Source organism: Brassica oleracea, chromosome C4 (assembly GCF_000695525.1).
Source record: "Brassica oleracea var. oleracea cultivar TO1000 chromosome C4, BOL, whole genome shotgun sequence".
NCBI lineage: Eukaryota > Viridiplantae > Streptophyta > Magnoliopsida > Brassicales > Brassicaceae > Brassica > Brassica oleracea.
Window position 1 is genome coordinate 49,453,951 of NC_027751.1, and position 19,018 is coordinate 49,472,968.

General features: G+C 35.9%; 3 protein-coding genes across 3 annotated transcripts; 1 reads left to right on the plus strand and 2 right to left on the minus strand.

Moving 5' to 3' along the window:
• The first annotated feature begins 4,648 nt into the window (after positions 1–4,648).
• LOC106342955 (aquaporin TIP1-1) lies at positions 4,649–6,004 on the plus strand. Its single transcript, XM_013782028.1, has 2 exons — positions 4,649–5,108; positions 5,485–6,004. Exons 1-2 carry the CDS (start codon positions 4,725–4,727, stop codon positions 5,854–5,856), a joined length of 756 nt encoding a protein of 251 aa, XP_013637482.1. The 5' UTR covers positions 4,649–4,724; the 3' UTR covers positions 5,857–6,004.
• Positions 6,005–11,559: 5,555 nt separating this feature from the next.
• Positions 11,560–13,903, minus strand: LOC106337349 (ACT domain-containing protein ACR10). Its single transcript, XM_013776450.1, has 6 exons — positions 13,609–13,903; positions 13,308–13,526; positions 13,105–13,210; positions 12,472–12,790; positions 12,113–12,397; positions 11,560–12,032 (listed from the first exon to the last, which is right to left on the minus strand). The coding sequence occupies exons 1-6, from the start codon at positions 13,760–13,762 to the stop codon at positions 11,895–11,897; spliced, it is 1,221 nt and encodes a 406-aa protein (XP_013631904.1). The 5' UTR covers positions 13,763–13,903; the 3' UTR covers positions 11,560–11,894.
• Positions 13,904–17,244: 3,341 nt separating this feature from the next.
• Positions 17,245–19,012, minus strand: LOC106339901 (probable xyloglucan endotransglucosylase/hydrolase protein 32). The gene is made up of 4 exons (XM_013778769.1): positions 18,769–19,012; positions 18,559–18,659; positions 18,267–18,484; positions 17,245–17,687 (listed from the first exon to the last, which is right to left on the minus strand). Exons 1-4 carry the CDS (start codon positions 18,980–18,982, stop codon positions 17,321–17,323), a joined length of 900 nt encoding a protein of 299 aa, XP_013634223.1. The 5' UTR covers positions 18,983–19,012; the 3' UTR covers positions 17,245–17,320.
• Between the last annotated feature and the right edge of the window lie 6 nt (positions 19,013–19,018).

Sequence of the window (19,018 nt, forward strand, 5' to 3'; positions counted from 1 at the left end):
GGGAACCCCTGGATTATCAAAAAAAAAAAAAAAAATATTCAGCTAAGCATATAAAATAGAAACCAAGATTCAAATGGTTGATAAAGAAAAATATTGATAGTATAATGTATTTTGCAATGGAAGAAAACTATACAAGGATGGAAGATTGAACCACATATTTATTTCATTAACATCAGGATTTTTTTTTTTTTTTTTTTTTGATAATCCAGGAGTTCTCCACTTACGTGGATCATTATCCTGGACCCGGTTAGGCAGCGGTCCACTTCATCCGGAAGGGCTTTACATGGGCTGGGGACAAGGCTCAACATCACGATTGTTCAATGATATAATGAACATTGAAACTCATAATGAATACCTAAAAAAAAAAATCTAAATGTACCTGATCATTAGTCTAAGGTATGGTTGTTTCAAATAATGTTGTATGAGTTTTGAATATATTGAAGACACGTTAAATTTTCAGCATGGTGTATTCTTGAGTGATTTCTTCATGAAACTTGAAAATATTTTTTGATATTTGTTCAACAAAGTAATTTTAAGAATTATTTGAATGTTCAGCTAAACAATTTTGTTTTGCAAAAGTTATGATTTATTTCATTTTCCATTGCGATTCATTTTTGGTTCTTCTTTTTTGGTGATTCGTTTGCTTAGATATGGCTTGAAATTGAATAAAACAGCATGAACCCGATTAAATCTAAAGCAAAAATCAACTTAAACATGTTTTTAACTTAAGACAAACTAAAAGGTTTGGGCTTTGTTATGGCTTTCGAAATTGGCTAAAATTTGCCGGTGGGCTTATACTAAAGCAAATATAGAACAGTGGAAAAGACATGCTATGTTTGTTTACTCTTGGCACCTGAATATATTTTATATAGTTTTATTTTAAAAATAAGGAAAAGAAAATTATCATAACCAGAATTTGGTAACTAAAAAAAACAAAAAATTGTAATTCTGTAGTTAATAAATTATATTTTACGAAGGAATCCACTTTTTATGTTATAATATCTTGATTTTATAACGTCAATTAAAATTTGTCCTCTTTTAAACAATTTAATTAGTACGTCAAAATAATGTCACTGAAACATATTATTTAGTCAACAATAGTAACGTCGAAGTACTTTTCTTATTATAGTGTTAAAAGTATTTTTCTTTGGCCGGCTGGATGGATAGGTTAGCCGGTGTGGACTGTAGTTCGCCGACGTAGCAATCATATCATTTTTATTTATTTGTTTTTTCCTTATAAACAGTTTTTCTTTATATTTTCTATCTACGAATTTTGTGATTTGGTTGTATTTCTATATAGGTTGTGTACCAAGTTTAACCTAGAGCAGATAAAACACTACAACAAAAATACTATACATCCAATTTTTTCTTCTTTTGTTATTTAGAAGATGACAAGGCTCCCGGGGTCCCTGACTAAAGGGTTCATATGCGATAAATTGAAGCTTTTGTCTTGATATAAAAATTAGTAATCACCTTGTCACCAGTTAAGAAATGTTGGCTTTTCAATTGAGGAATCGTTGAAAAGAAAAGGAAAATAAAAATGAATTTAGTGGTTCATATACAATGTATAATAGTTATGCATATTTTTTTTCAACAAATAATTATGCATATATAATCTGAAATTTGGATTACCCTTTCCCCACGGAGAAACTGCTTTTCCTTAGCGTTTAAAATGCTTTTGACATCCTCTTTATGCTTTACTTCAGAGCACTGGAATACAATACTAGTAACTACACCGACCACAACCCCCACAATTCAAAACAGAGAGAATGCTCAAGCTCACCAAACCTAATCATTTTCATAATTAATTAAGTGGAAAATAGTTTAGGTAAAGATGATGAACATATGATGCTCTTGTTAAGTTCCAATATATTTTTAAGAGTTTAACAGGACAAAAGGGAAATTTACAGATTTATAGACCTATTAAGATAATAATATAAATAATTTTTAAAAATATTAAATTTTTATACATACAAATTGCAAAAACACTTAAATTTATACAAAAGAAGTAAATATTAATCAATTTTATTATTAAGTTATTTTATAAATCCTTATATTCATACGGGATGAATCACCTAATAATGTAAAATATTTATGAGGGTCAGTGTTTTGGCTGGCTAGTTAGCAGTATGTCTTGGAAATTCTCTGTGGCGTTGATAAAAAGAACTAGAACACTCGTGATAGAACGATCGAGTAAGAACAATGCAAGCTATCTAGTATAATACTTGAGCCATCAATGTTCATTAATTCGATTAGGTTTGGATTAGTTAATCCTAAGGGTATAAATGTATATTTATTTATTTAATGAAATATTTTGATTATTTTGTTACATAAACTTTATTTAAAAAAAAAAAATGTTCATTAATTCGATCATCCCAAAAACAATGGATCCACCCAAAGTACCTAACAATCCACCGCGATCTAGGCTATTCTAAATATACAGTAGAACTTCTTCTTTTTTTAGTTCTAGATGTATAACTTTATTCAAAGAATTTTTTTTTGAAAAAAATCATCAAAGAAAAAGTTTCACATGTTTACCACATACACTATAGTATTCGTTTGAAAGCGACGATATAAATAAATGTTATATGATATGACAAGTCCAACTTTTCTATAGCTACATTAAATCATGGTATTAGAAGTTTCTCCAAATACGCCCGACTCAGGTTCCATGTGTGTTAACAATAAGGCAATCGCTTTAAACCCCCTTTCAATTTGTATAAACTGGGGCTCGTGTACAGTAGCGGTCCTGACTTTATAAAGAGCAGAAGCTATTTTTTTTTAAAGGCCGCTAATGGCATACTCAAGGTTCGAACTCTGGGTGTATGGGTTCCTAACCTCACTAATTGCCACTAGACTAATGAAATTTTTAAGAAAAATGGCCAAACATTGTATATATATTTTAAGAACTGGAAGCTTAGAGCAGCTACAATGCTGATCCTTACAAAAAAATCTTTAGCAACAAATTATTTTTATAATATGTGGAGACCAAAAAAATTAGGAATTTGCGCCATAATTGTGTCTTGTCGGGCTCGTCACTGTGCGCGGATCCCATCGCCGCGTGAAAACCCGCGATTGGCCCCTTTTTTTAAAAAAAACTGAAAAAAAATATAAATAATATAAAAGACTTACCTGGGTTATCGAACCATGAGTAACACGGTTGTGGATGCCCTTATACTTCTACGGTTTCCTATCAAGGCCGGACCTGCTTGTATATATAAAATATTCGTTAAATTGTTTCAACCATTCAAAAAACTTAAGAAATGTTCAAAGCAATTTCTTAGTTTCCTTTACCATTTTGTAAGCAAATACATATTACTAAATTTTGAAACACAACCGCATATTGTAATTAAAAATTGTAGTTTTGTAGGCAACATTCAAAACAACAAACTATTATATCTTGCGTTTTAGATGTTCTTGTATTAATATATTTTATTTATCACTTTACCTCAGTAGATTCTTACTTTATTTTCTATTTCAACTGCATTCGAAATTTCATGAATTTCCCTCGTTTTTAGCTTGTTTAGCTCAGCAAAATAGTAACAAAAGCCAAAACCACAAAAAAGGGACAGATTGCAGTGTAGTGGTAGGACATTCATTCATAAATGACCTTTTCTACTTAGTGGAGGACCGTCACGCAATACTTTTTGCCCAAAATATTATTGGTTCACAAACCAAACCGCTATTTGAAACTATACATAAATATGGAGATTATCTACCTGTATAGAACAAGTGAAAATTGTGAAATGATCTGAAATGTTAGAAATAGTTCAATAATTATCTGTCTGACTTATCTTATTCAAATAATCAATGAAATTGGCTATTAGCATATACAAAATTCAATCATCTGCATGTCAACCGTTTTTTAAACAGTTTGAATTATGTCCTAACTTATAATACAAAGTTTTCCTTATCACTGTTCATTTTCTAGGACAATGATCGTAGACAAGATAACATCTTATAATTCTCGTGTAGTGGGGGCGAATAACTTTGATTAGAATAAAACGGATGATTTGGCACAGCCATTATTAATGTTATCTAATCACAATTAACAATAGCATATAGTATTTGTCCATAATAGAAGGTTAGCACGTAATATCAATATGGATATTAAATTCATGAAACCAGCCGTGACTTGTCGACTCATAATGGCGTAAGGTTTGCCCATTACAAGGAAGGAAAAAAAAAAAAAAAGTTTACTCAAAATTAACTTTTGGAAAATAAAATAAAAACTTCAAGAAACTTTGTATATTTATTATCTCCTTTTTATATGTAGAAGAAAACAACTATGAATTCAATTATGTAAATCTTGAATTGCTGCCAGAAACAAAAAGAAAATTTGTATACTCTTTTCGACCTCTCGATCATTCGAGATAGAGAATATAAAAAGACAAAAGCCTCCATATATGTAGAAACATGACAAGTCATTATCCTCCACGTAGATGGTCGGCTACGCTTCGCTGGATATACAGCGATATCACTTGTTTAGCCTGTTACTAAATTTGTTTAAAACAAATTTTAAATCTCACCAGCTCCAATCAAATAACCTCCAACCAAATTTATTATATATATGTTATTTTTAAAATAATTTTATCAACCGGTAACCAGTCACAAAAATGGCGCCACCTCAGATATAAGTAAGAGCAGAGAGTAGACCAGAAAAGCCATCTCACTCTTCTAACATTCACAACATTTAATCTCAGCCGTTCGATCTTTCTCCGACCATGCCGATCAGAAACATCGCCGTTGGACGTCCCGATGAGGCCACCCGTCCCGACGCCTTAAAGGCGGCGTTGGCTGAGTTTATTTCAACTATGATCTTTGTCTTCGCCGGCTCAGGCTCAGGAATGGCTTTCAACAAGCTCACTGAAAACGGAGCCACCACTCCCGCCGGTCTCGTAGCTGCCTCACTGGCACACGCTTTCGGACTCTTTGTCGCTGTCTCAGTTGGCGCCAACATCTCCGGTGGACACGTTAACCCTGCCGTCACGTTCGGAGCTTTCGTAGGTGGTAACATCACTCTCCTCCGTGGTATACTCTACTGGATTGCTCAGCTACTTGGCTCAGTCGTTGCTTGTCTCCTCCTCAAGTTCGCCACCGGCGGCTTGGTATGAATGATTACCCTTTTTCCCTTCTATTTTCTTTATGTCGCTAGAATGTTTCGCTTTAGACATTAGAGACATGCATTAACTAGTGTTCCCATTGGTTTTGGTTCGAACTCTCTAGGTTTTGTAATTAAAATTGTACTTTTACCTCTTTTCCCTAACTTATCTGCCAAGTAACTAATGAACTTTCTTTTTTTGAAATTTCATTGCTAAAATGTTTCGCATTAGAAATAAATCATACTATATTAACTAATGTTCCCATTGGTTTTGGTCTGAATTCTCTAAGGTTTTGTAATAACAATTGTATTTTCACCTCTTTTTGGCCTAACTTCTCGGCCAAGTAACTAATGAACTTTCCTTTTTTGAACTTTCTTTCTAGGTTGTGCCGGCTTTTGGCCTCTCTGCCGGAGTTGGAGTGTCGAACGCTTTGGTTTTCGAGATCGTGATGACCTTCGGGCTAGTTTACACAGTCTACGCCACCGCCGTTGATCCCAAGAACGGAAGTCTTGGAACAATAGCTCCCATCGCTATCGGTTTCATTGTTGGTGCCAACATCTTAGCCGGAGGAGCATTCAGCGGAGCCTCCATGAACCCTGCTGTGGCTTTCGGACCAGCGGTGGTAAGCTGGTCGTGGAACAACCACTGGGTCTACTGGGCCGGACCTCTTGTTGGCGGTGGACTCGCTGGACTCATCTACGAGGTTTTCTTCATTAACACCACCCACGAACAGCTCCCCACCGCCGACTACTGAATCAATCTCTCTGTTTCTCTCATGTGTAATTTGATTTGTCGTCTTTGAATTTTAATGCTTTTTTTTCTTTTGCGTTTGTGTAATTTGGCATCATCATGTGTTTATGACCGTTGGATCTTTCAAATGAATCCTTTTCTGTTGATTTCCAGAGTGATCATTGCAAATATTGTGAATTATGTATCTATATCATCTTAAGCTTGTGTCATTTCCTCTATTTTGAATGTCCTCGTCACTTTATTAGACATTAACTTAAATCCAAGACTTATGCAAATAAGGTAGTTGTATAGTATTCTAAAATAGATGTACTAGACATTTATGATTTGATTATGACGGTTTTTTTTAATAGAAAATAAGAAAACAAACTATAACACAAATTAAATGCCTTAGAAACTCTGATATACGTTTCAGTATATTAATTAACGTCTAATACATACGGTAACAGCTATAGTTGCTACTATTGTTTCTTTCCTTTCAAAAACATTTTTTTATGTTATAAAGGAAAGACTTCATTCATCTTCTTCCCTTAAATGGGCATCATTTTAAGCTATAACTACTAGAGACTTAAATGATAAAACTAGGTGAAAGATTAACGTTGAATGAATCTGAACCACGTATAAACTATGTTTTCACAACCAGTATATTTTCTGGTATAGCCGTATAGTTGATCTTCATCACTTCAAGCTCATTTTATCCCATATTTTCACACTTTATCTAGTCCTTCGTGGCTATCGTATCTATACGGGGTTAGCTGAATTTGCCGTATTTTCTTAGAGACATGTGCATAATATAGAAAATTGTATCATGTATGTAGTAATTTGAAACATGTATAGTTCTTGGCATTTTGCGGTGAGGTAGCAAGAAAATCAAATTGTAGGGTCACTGATTCACTTTACTGAGTGTAGTAGTCAATACTCAATAGTGACTAAGGCTTTGGTGACGCTGTATTACTAACCATAATGATATAATCTCAGGACACCTCATTTCAATAATAATCCATACGAGCCTTATATACTTATAAAAAAGTGTAACTAGTTACAAATGCATAATTTATTTATTAATTGTTAGAGAAACACAACCCAACGTAATGATATATAGGTTTTACATGAAATTTCTTGTAAGCGTGTTTTTTTTTTTTTTTTTGCTAAATTGTAAATATCATTACTTGAATTAATTGAATGAAGGTTTGGTTACAACAATGTCGAACCAGATTATGCTTATAAAGCCAGTCTGTTCTTAAGGGTCGCAAAAAAGTTTAAAAACCCATAAGAAATCGAGATTAAGCCTAAAACAAACCGGTAATGGAAAACCTTAAACTTAATAGGAAAAAGACCAAATGACAACAGATTGCTCCCTACACAAACCCCTTTCCGATCACCATAGAGGGACCAAAAGAAAAGCCGAGGAGGATCGCTCGGACGAACACTCACCAGGAGGTGGCTCAAATGGCTTCAACGGAGGCGGCTGGCAACGGCTCCGGGACACCACAGGAGGAGGACGCCAAACAAACAGACCCAAAGCTCACACGGCAGAGAAGCTCATGACTAAAACCGATGGACCGCCACTGAAGGTGAAGAGCAAACACCGGTCAAGCGCAGACGGTACAAATTGGCTCCTCAACCGGCCGCGCAACCATAAGATGCAGCAGAGTCACATCAAGAAACCTTAGAGCTTTCACCGGAGGGATGCAAGAAGGGAAATGAAGCACATAGAGATTTGTTGAGAAACTCTACAGCAGCAGGCGTGAGAGATGGAGAATCGATGGTTCCACCTTCTAGCAAGGACACCGTCACAGCGGGTCGTCCTCAAAACCCTAGGTTCCGACATCAACAAGCGAGAAGGGGAGGAACCCACGCAACGCCGTAACACGCCATGGCAGTTGTCAATCGGACTAGGAACAGAGGTCCTCAGTGGCGAGCCTCAACACCACCTTTCACTCAGAGCAAACTGAGAAGAGAAGCTCTAAACTAACCTTGAAGCAAGCAGGGGAGGAGAAGACCAGAGCGGAACGAGAGACTAAGACAGCAGCGGCAGCGACGCGTCAAACTATCCCGGCGAGTTTCGAATCTCAGATCTGACCAGAACCAAGCGCAGTCGACCTCCCATGTCGATTTCAAAGCCCCAGAGAGACCTTCGTTTCATCGCACCTCGCCAGATCTCCAGAGAAGCCACATACCCCATGGTTTCTGTTAGATCTTGAAAAGAAATCCAGAGCAATCCAACAAAAAGGAGAGACAAATCGAAGACTGCAAAAGGATGAGGCGAAACGCAAATTCGAAGTTGATATCCCACGGTGACCGGAGACAGAGTCTCGCCGGCCACCGCAAGAGAGAGGAGACAGTGTCGGTGGTTCTTAGGTTAGTGGTGGTGGTGGTGGTGGTGGTGGGGAGAGGTAAACTGTATAGGTTGAACTTTTTATAGTGGAAACTGTATAGGTTGAACTTTTTATAGTGACTGGGCTCACTCCGAAGGGCCACCTCGCCATAAATTCCCGTAGGGATTTTTTAGCTAACCCAGTACCACCCCGCTGTCCCCGAGTATCGAACTGGCGACCTCGGATAGTCGTGTGTGAGAAACGTTCAGTACCGCCGCTAGGCCACCTAACTTTCTCAAACTGTATAGGTTGAACTTTTTATAGTGACTGGGCTCATCCCGAAGGACCAGCTCGCCAGAAATCCACATAGAGATTTTTTAGCTAACCCAGTACCACCCCGCTGTCCCCGAGTATCGAACTGGCGACCTTGGGTAGTCGTGTGTGAGAAACGTTCAGTACTGCCGCTAGGCAACCTGACGTTCTCTTTTGTAAGCATGTTGCATGATCGTTTGGTAATATCAGTCGACAACCACCAGTATTATAATACGTACATCTTGTAAACATTTTCGGTGAAGAGGTTATCGTCCGGATGTACACTGTTTTATCCCTCATTGGCTAATGTTTTTGTTATGTTCCGAAACTGTGGCATATTTGTTCTTTGTGTTTCACATGCTAAGTTCTAAAACCAGAATCTTTTTCGGTTTCGCATTATATATTCAATTTTTTTGGCTAGATGGACAAGGATGGGCAGAAGCACGTGAACACGCATGCACCGTTTCTAGCCTCTTCCTTAGTATTAATCATGAAATTTTGAAATTTAGTTCCATAAATGTTTCTGTGTTCGAAATCATAGATTGATGATTCGAAACATCGCAAGTCTATTATGGTTTTCATAGGTATCGGTTGTGATTGGCTATTGCTATAGTTATTCTCCACAACCACAATTATACCCACCAGTGACGGACGCAAGTGATGAGAAATGGGGTCACTTGCCCCCAACTATTTTTTTTTTTTTTTCTCTGTGGCACAATGGCCTAGTATTCTTCTTAATAGAGGCAGTTGCAGGGTTCGAACCCCGCTTGGTGAGATGGCAGCAGAGGTGGTGCGACCACTGACCCACTTGCTCCTCTCCTAGTTTTTATTTTCCTTCAGTAATTACTTTTAATTTAAGAAATTTTTTATAATCCTACAATGAAACGTAATGAAATAAAATGTTGTGTCCCCATCTAAATATGATTCTGCATCCGCCACTGATACCCACAGCTTTGAATCTACATCATCTTGATTTATATTTTTTTTAAAGTTCACAGTCCTTTTTTTAAGTCCACAAAACTTCTTTAAATTTATGTCTTTATAATTGCTCTGCAGAAACAAATTCTTACAGTCCAAATTTAAAAACTTTTAAAAATTAAATATCTAGAAGCAAAACCAAAAAAGTCACAGCACTATTTCTATAGCCAAAAAATGAAATCATAACTCTAACCAATCACCCTCCTCATTGCGTTGTGGACTGTGGTCTGTGGAGACTGTGTCCTTCCAGTGTGATCAATACTTTCTATAATTTGGTTAAAGGATATCCTGAAGATTATATTCGCCATGTAGATTCATTTTCTCATCTACTTTTGTAATAAGCATATAATCATTTTCTCAAAAGAAAGCATGCAATAATTGAAGTCAGAATAGTGGTCGATGATTCTACTGTCTACTACACTATACACGTACATTTTCTTGTCTATTATAATGTAAAAAGTACTCGATTTCCATGTGCAGTCATATGGGATTACCTAACATTATGTAGCTTTCTCTTTCCCTTTTCCCTAGAACTCTCATCATCAATTTTTCTGTCTGAATAGTATAATAGAGTACACTCACGAGTCATGGCATATTTTGTCAATCATTACGGCTCTTACATGTCTGATTTTATTAGGTAGAAGAGGTCGGCGACATGAACTAAACACAAACTTTGCTTACACGCAAAATCAAAATATAGAATTCTATCTAAACTGAAAGTTAAACTGAATCGAACAAGCTTCTAATTTTTACCATCGTTCTAACAATAGACATTACTAGGTGATATATAAAATCGAGTTAACCGGAAATAGATTGATTAAAAGAAGATGATCACACAAATGATAGTTTTCTGTCTAGTAGTTAATTTTCTTGGAATTTTGAGTATTACGTGTCATAATGTTCTAGCAGTTACTGATACTTCAAATATTTTACAGATACAGAATAAATACGACCATCAAGGCATTGATTAACTAAGGACACACGATGTCACAATGGCTAAATTTTTCATAGCTAAACAATATGGTAAAAAGATTCGCACGAGGGACAATTCCAAAAAAACTATCAAAAGTGATGGAAAAATGGACCGTAGAAAAGGACAGCTCTGGCTATCTGCTAAAAGGTAAATTAGCCGAGAAGTGACCTTGCATGAAATTATCAGTGTTTGGTTCTACTTCTGTTTTTGTTTTGTTATTTCTTCCAGTTATACAGAATATGGATGTTTACATCTATAAATTAATTTTGTTGAACTATGATCATAAGTGAAACTTCGAATAGTTACATCTAATATATAAATTAAGTTGTAGCAAGAAAAAACAAACATTTTTAATTATTCCGAACCCATGGAAAATTTTAATTAATTTTTAATGGAAGTGCAATCCACTGATAGACCTTTTTAGATATTCAAATGAAATTTAAAATGTAACCTCATATCCGTATGACAACTCATGTTTAATATCGTAGGGTTACTTCGGATTCGGATCGATTAATTTCCTAAAATCCGCTGATTATTAAACCACCATCTTCTTTCCTTTTTATACAACCAAAAGAGAACACACTTTGAAAAAAGTGGATTGAACTGCGACTATCATTTACGCCGACTAGTAAACAAGCGTAATATTGCGTATACACGTCATTGGGTTTGTGGAGAGAAATTGTTTACAAATCGAATTCATTTGGGCCGGTGCCTAACATTCTCTCCCTCATTATCTCAAGTCTTCCTTTCTCCCACGACGTCACTTCTCAAGAATATATTTTTTTTGTTACCAACCAATGTTTTTATACATATCATGAACCATGTTTATTGGGTGGGATCATCTTTCTTTACACTACAAGCCATCTACATTGTTAAGAACATCAAAACATTCAAATGCTAGTGTCCGCAGTTATAGCGGTCGTTTAACATAATAATAATATACACAAGTGGAATCATACTTTAAATTCTTAGAAGCCTGTCATACCCCAGGAATAACGCATTACGGTCCTGCAGATTCAAGTACAGCTTCAATCGCCAATTCATTCCCTCATCATGCGTTTAACTACAGAAGAATTGCCACTCTAACTATTGGGCTTAAACTCAGCCCATTTAACAGAAACACACAAAAAGTTACCTCAAAGACCATTTTCCTTTATATATGACAAAGATCTCTCAGCACAACAACACAAGTGCAAAGACTTAGCTTAGCTTCATTCTACATAACCACACTCTCATTTACAAAACTTACACAGATCTATCTCTCATTAACATATAAAAGCACACTTCCAACCATATTTACACATTGCAACGTTATAGAAAATCCGGTTTTATCAGATTAATTACCTCGTAGCATCTTAATCTACATAGACTCACTCATTGCCATCATAAAGTCACAATCTTACAGTCATATACTCTTTCGCTATGTGTCTGAGGTCAGCTGATGGTCCTGAAATTCTTAAAACTTCACTCCCAACCCATCAAAGTACTCCACACTTGTTCCTCGATCTTGCTTCTGGAAACCGGTAAGCTGTCTTCTTCGTTGATCAACACTTTGTACACCTCCCATTCTCTGTCTCCCGTCAAGTGTCTTCCAATCTCAGCCTAATTAAAAGACATTTATCCATTAGATGATAAAACAGGTTAGTTGTTGGTATGAGATAGTGATTGGATGAGTTATATACCGAGAAGATGCAGGTGTTGATCTTCTTGAGGGCAAGTGCAATGTCGTAGAAGACTTGTGGCCGTCCTTTTCCTGATAACTCAACAGGGTTTGTCACCAAAAGCTCAGTATCAGGACCTCGATTCATCATCACCACTCTCAGAGGTTGTTGCAGCTCTGCTCTCAAACGAGAAACCAACGCATCTTGCTTGCTTGAGTCAAGAATCTTCCTACCATCAGATTGCACGATGAACAAGTCTATCTCACAGTTCTTTCCTCGTTTGATTGTAAAACGCCCATATGAGATCTGCTCACAAAACCAAGAAAGTGAGTCTCATGTGAATATCATAGACGCTGAGGATTACCGACTCTGCAACAAACCTGGATGTTGAAGTCCTTGAACGTCCTCATGATATCATAGAGAAGGCCTTTGTGATCTTGACAAGTGATTTGAATGAGCGTGTGAGCTCGGCTTAACGAGTTGTCAACTGCAATTGACACACTGCTTGAAGTCTGTAGCCCACTTGGATGCTCTCCCAGCGAGGAGAACAATGTTTCCGCAAAGGAGGAAGAAGCTGGCGAGCGAGCTGTGACTTCCGAGCTAACAAGTTCAATGTCATAGCTCATCATTGCATCTCCAATGGCATCTCTCAGGTACTCATACACTTCGTCCCTCCTCTTCTCCGTACCTAATAGCTCTCTGACAAGAACAAGAACAAAACCCACCTTAACATAAAACAATCCAAAAACTCCACTTCAGAGTTAAGATGCATGTTTTCAAAAATATTGTTTAAAAATATTTATATTTTGAATGCATATTATTTATGAACTAATAATGATTAATTGTAAACTTTTAAGAAAATATTTATTGAATTCTTATTGGTTTAAAATTATGAAAATAGATAATCACAAAAATTATTCCTTTTTTTTGCTAAATTCAATATGTTTTATTAATGTGTGCAAACTCTAAAACATACATCATTTTAAAGGGGAGGGAGTATAAGTGATTGATACCTAGTGTCTGTGATAAAGAACAAGTCCATAACTTTGCCATCAGGAGTAGTCGATATCTTCACTTTCTCAATGTTAATCTCAAGCTTGTAAAGAACCTCTGTGACATCTACCAATACAGAACAACAACAACAACAAACAGTCTCATATCAAATCTTGAATCCACAAGAATCAATCAAGAACATAAAACAGATAGAGAAGCTAACCATATAAAAGCCCTGTGCGATCAGAGCAAGCTAGCTTCAGCAAGAAAATATCAGGAGGCTGAGACTCAGAGTCAGAAAGGTAACATCTCGAGATACCAAAGGCCCAAGCAAAAGCAGGACTCGCCTCCACAAGCCTCGTCTTCAACAGATTCCATCTCGTGTTCGGTTCCCCAATCACCCAGAACACCAAGTAACACCATCTTCCGTCGGTGGATACATCTTCACACAGAGGAATTTCATCGAACACGTTAAGGGCACAAATAAAAAAAAGAAGCATAAAGTTGGTTCTGTTTTTTTTTACCTCCTCTGACAATGTTGAGACCGAAGAAGAGGAGGATACGACAGAGATCGCAACCCAGACCAGTTTTGTCGGGACAGTTGATTGTAATAACACTCGGGTCGCCTTCTTTCTCCGACTGTCTGATTATCACAACGTCATCAGACAAGATACCCATCTCTCCCTCTCCGTCTTCTTCTTCTTCTTCAAAGAGTTTTCAATTTTTTTTTCTGAAGGTTTGGGCTTTGGCTTTTATTGAGAGAGAGAGAGAGTCAAAGGAGCTTTAGCTTCGTCGTTAGCCATGTTTTGTTGTGAATCTTCTTGTTTTAGAAATTAACCTCACTAAATCCTAATTGTATTTATGATATTAATTAAAAATATTGAATAAATATTGTATGATTAATGACTAGTCAAAGTGTTAGATTTCACGTCGTTATTTTCTGCAATTTATTATTTTATGTGTATTTTGTTGGAATTGTCTACTCCTAGAAGTGAGGACTTTAAGGGCTTAATAATTAAATAAGCAAGTCCTACGGAATTGCATATACGTGGGCACACTGTTTTGTTACCAGAGCGATGTGAGCTGTGAGCTGTGTGCTGTGAGGTGTTTCTTATTTTACAATTTCTTTTTCAGTTCTTTTTGGTAAAATTATTTTATTGTTTCAGTTATTTATTTATTTTGTCACAGTTTCAGTTATTTTCTAAATCCATGAAATAGTTACAAAAAACTTGAGACATCAAGTCTAGCAGCAAAAGTTTTTGTTGTTGACAGGCTAATAATATGTTGCATGCATCGTGTATTAATAAAACCTTAGAGGAATGTTTTTTTTCTAAATCTGGTTACATTATTAGAGAATGATTAAAAGCAAAAGGGAAGGAAATTATGGGAGGATATAGTATTTAGAACTTGATGAGTGGGGGAGGCTGACAATTTTTTGAACCAGGTTTGTGAGGATGGACTTAGGCGATGGAGATTAACCGGTTGCATGAAAACGCCATGCTGAACAAAAGAATAATGTCTGAGGAATGAAATGAATTAGATGCTTGATAATCTTTTTTTTGTTTTGAAAACTCTCAGTTTATGCGTGGTAAGAGGGACTCCAGAACACTTTCCAGTCACAGTGATCCTTACGAAAGACCAAAACGTTGAACAAGACAACACGCTAAGTATTCATTCCAAGTCTAGAGATTTGATACAATTATTTACAAATTATTTACAATTCAACAAGAATATTTACAAATTCTGTCTCTATCCAGTAAAGAGACGAGAACATCATTAGCAACACTCAAACCCAGTGCCAGACGACCCACTACATAAGATGGGGGGTCACATGACACCCTTGAAATCTTTATGAAAAAAATTCGAATGTGTTTATAATATATAGAAGTATACTGACGATTTTTGTAAAACTTGATTAATGAACCCTCCATACCAGCATTCAAGCCTTGCCATGACCCTTTTTATTTATTGTTCTTTTATAACTAATATTTTGATATTTCTTAAAAACATTTCTTATTGTTCTTAGTTCGTACGTAGCCTTTCTATTCATGCATAAGTAAAAATTCCATATGAATGTAACTTTGTAGTATTAATAGTTGCTAAATAAAGTTTGATATGACAAACCATGTATAAAGTTGGTGTTGTTTTTAGTGAAACGGCTTAATACTACATTTGATTTCTTTCTTGATTTCTACAAGTTAATATGAAATAATAGGAAGATATTTATAGAAATGAGCAAGTAGGACTAGGAGGAGTAAAAAGTCTTGCCTGCCTATCCAAATCGTCCAAAATGCAACTAGTAAAGGTAAAACTTGCAATATTAAACTCTTAATAGTCCATAGTAGCATCATGCTGTTGCTACTAGCATGTTACTTTTAAAAATAGCTCGTTCCTTAGACTTTCTTTTTCAATGTTCTCTTTTGAATTGTCTTTGTTCAACTATTTAATATTAGTGGGATCTTTGAGCGAAAAGAGTAAAGAGTACCTATCACTTGATTACAATTATGTTGGTTCAAGTCAGTTTATTTGAAGAAACAAAGTGACATGAAGATTCAGAAACGAAGAAAGAAGTATAACGTAAATATGCAAAACAACAATCACTGAACCCGCAGGAAACCTCTTATGATACTGAAACCGCCATAACTAAAATTTGGAACTTCTTATAAACTTAAAAAATAAAAATAAATCAATTATCACCCAAAGCCTAAACCTAAAATTTGACGGAAACCGTTAAGAAAATATGCACATTTTCAAGTCATGTATATGCATAATTTATAAGTCTAATGCCACTACCAATAGGCGAAAATTACTTTGTCCAATCCACACACTACTGAATTCTACATAAAATTATAATTTTAATGAGACAATGATGTTTATCTGTCATTTTTGTGTACGTCTTAGAAGCGATTGGATCATTCCCTGTGAAAATATCAGTGAAGACTGTTACCTAGAAAATTATAATATTCCTTGTTTTGGTTAATGGTAGATTACATAATCCTTAGGCCAAGTAAAAGAAACCCATTGGCACAAATGAAGAAAGTACATCACAAGCATTATACATTCACTGGCAACTATATATATATATATATATAATTCCAGTTTGATAGTTAAAAAAAACAGGAAATCTGAACTCTAGTTTGATAGTTTTAACTTCTGAGTAATATTTTTAAGCTTAAAAAAAAGAGTAGCTAAAATTAAATATTGTAAGCTATATGCATTACCCATGAACTTGAAGATACCAAAAGCCCAAAGAAAAGGAAGGACTTGCCTCCACAAGTCTAGTCTTCATATGGGTAATGCATATACAGCTTACTATTTAAATATTGTTTATAACGATAATTGGAGTTCAGATGCACTTAAAAGCTACTCTTGGTTGAAACTTGAGAGCCTTAGATTTATCTGCAATGTATACAGGCAGGGGCTATACATTGAATTCCCGCGATTTATATGGTTAATAAAGGCCCAAGTCTAGTAAGATTCCTTAGATTTATCTCAGGCAGGGATATACATTGAGTTCCCATGATTTATAAGGTTGATAAAGGCCCAAGATACAAAAACTTAAAAATAGAAACTAAAAACGTTTAGAAAGTCCTACCTGCCGGATTCGAACGACTTATCTGCAATACAATATATTCAAACATGAAGAGGAGGCGATTCAAAAGATTGACTGAAGAGAACTTAGGGCCTTATTAGATACCAGAAGAGAACATGATCAGTACTTGTCAAAAACAATCTCTGACACGCCAAACCCATTGCTAACGAAAGGGCTTAAGATCAATATCTAGATCTGAAGATTGAAAACCAAAGCTAACCCAACAAATGACTATACATGCAAAATATAGAATAACTAGAAAGCAAAAAGCAAGAGACCGATAACGACCGATGTCGTGACTGAGAAAACCCACAGACGTCGGTGGTTGGAATCACAAAAAGAAGCTTGACGAGGAAATGAACAGAGGGGAGAAAAAGATATTTTTAATTGAAATAATCTATTATCCAAAAAATTGAATTAATAAATTATATTTTTTTCATCTTGATCAGTTGCAATCATACTTGTCATTATGGTCCTGACATTTACTTCTTTGAAATGCATTTATAACTATGTCGTTTGTTTCCATTGTTATTGTGTTTATGAGACATAGTTGGCCAACAGTACGGTATTGTAAACATATACTCATCATATAAGACAAGATGAAATTAAAATTTTCAAACGTAGGACTTTCTGATTTTTTTTTCCTAACGCAAACATTCAGGCGTTAGAGAATGGTCACGCTTATAATCTTTGCAATAATTGTATATCATATTATGTGTTTGCACCCATCTCATTGCTTGGTATTGCTTTCGGGTTAAGCCGCCAGAACGGTATGGCGAAGCGGACACTGGATGGCATCGTGCTGGTGAGTAAGCGGTGCAACCGATGGCTTTGAAATTAGTGTATTTAGCAGTAAAAGGTTGGTATTTATAGTCAGCTTTGTATTTACCATCTTCAGTTGCCCAAGAAGAAGCATCCCATATGGAACCATAAAGCCACATTGGTCTTAAAGGAAATGTAGCTGCACTCTTTTTTGGGTATCTTCTTATGGGAATATCATCCACCAAAAATCTGAAATTGCAAATGAAGAAAATAACAACATTAGTTGGAATATTCAACATTAGTTGGAATCTTCCACTGATGTAAAAAATGTGAGATCTATTTATAAGATATGTAAAATGCTTAAAATGGTTGGTAGATTATGTATGTCCCTTTGATGTGGTCGCACCTCATAGGCGAACCCGCGTAAAGGATTCATACTTGGTTAGAGAAACTAAAAAGTTTGTATGGCTGATACTTTGGTTATGCTTATGCCTAGAAATGAATAACATGTGAAATCATTAATTATTTATACACAACAAAAAGAAAATCAAGTTTAAATGTCCACCGTCGAAGTGTCGTTGTCTTTTCTTGTTTGTCTCTAATTATATCTCTCATTGCACGAATAATGCAACCCTACGGAAGATCTTTTTAAAATTCCCTTTTTTGATTACTATATAGCTATAGATATATCCACCTAGATCCGCCGGACAGAAAATAATTATAGACCACGAAGCCTATTCATAACGACGCTAGTTGTTAAGATTTAGATTGAACAAAACAATCTTAAATCTAATTGTGTATAAGACAATAAAGCAGAAGAAAGCTTACATGATTTCTCTAGGGTTCCAAAGAATAGCATAGTGGTGAAACCCCGAAGTTGGATCAAACCACAAGCGAAACTTCATCTCACGACCAATGATTTTGCCATCACCACTTCCTCTAATGTACACATTTGTCTGAAGTGTGTATGGTTTCCCAGATGTTGTCCCCAAAAATTCAATGTCCACTTCATCATGGAATCCTGGATGTGCCTCTTGATTTGACAGCTGCAATATGTAATTTAATTAAGATCACTAAATGTTATTGGAAGTACTTAGCTAAGAGAGTTTCTAGCTCTCACATAGAGAGATGTGATGACTCCAGCAGTGTAGCCAGCTTGGAGCTTTATGGAAGCTCCAAAGTAGCCCGATCTGAATGGCTTCACTGACTTAAATCCACTTCCTATAATTGCCACCCCCAAATACATTATTAATAGATAAAAACATATAAGATGCAAATCAAATTTCAGATACCCACTAGAGAAAATGAGAAGCAGAGAGTTGATAAGTACCTGAGGTTCTATCGAGCCAGATGGTGAGGCCATTTTGGTCCGTTCTCTGATGCTGAGGACCCCAAAGATTCTTAAAACCTTTGTAGAAGCTCAAGGAGCCAACCTTGGAGCTTGGCCAGTAACCAGGTGATGGTGGCCAATAGGCATTTACTGAGGATCCTAATAACACCAAAAATTGGAAGACTGTGAGAAGAGAGATCAGAGAGTTACCCATTTTTTGGTTTCTCTTCTTTTGTGTGAAGTGGAGAGA

Excerpts from the sequence above, each read along its gene's own strand:
- LOC106342955 (XM_013782028.1), top strand. The coding sequence starts at position 4,725 with ATGCCGATCAGAAACATCGCCGTTGGACGTCCCGATGAGGCCACCCGT. Across the intron at positions 5,109-5,484 it reads AGTTCGCCACCGGCGGCTTG|GTTGTGCCGGCTTTTGGCCT; the intron begins GTATGAATGATT and ends CTTTCTTTCTAG.
- LOC106337349 (XM_013776450.1), bottom strand. The coding sequence starts at position 13,762 with ATGGGTATCTTGTCTGATGACGTTGTGATAATCAGACAGTCGGAGAAA. Across the intron at positions 12,791-13,104 it reads TTCTTTATCACAGACACTAG|AGAGCTATTAGGTACGGAGA; the intron begins GTATCAATCACT and ends TGTTCTTGTCAG. Across the intron at positions 12,033-12,112 it reads TCAACACCTGCATCTTCTCG|GCTGAGATTGGAAGACACTT; the intron begins GTATATAACTCA and ends TCTTTTAATTAG.
- LOC106339901 (XM_013778769.1), bottom strand. The coding sequence starts at position 18,982 with ATGGGTAACTCTCTGATCTCTCTTCTCACAGTCTTCCAATTTTTGGTG. Across the intron at positions 18,485-18,558 it reads GAGTCATCACATCTCTCTAT|CTGTCAAATCAAGAGGCACA; the intron begins GTGAGAGCTAGA and ends TACATATTGCAG. Across the intron at positions 17,688-18,266 it reads TGGAACCCTAGAGAAATCAT|ATTTTTGGTGGATGATATTC; the intron begins GTAAGCTTTCTT and ends TTGCAATTTCAG.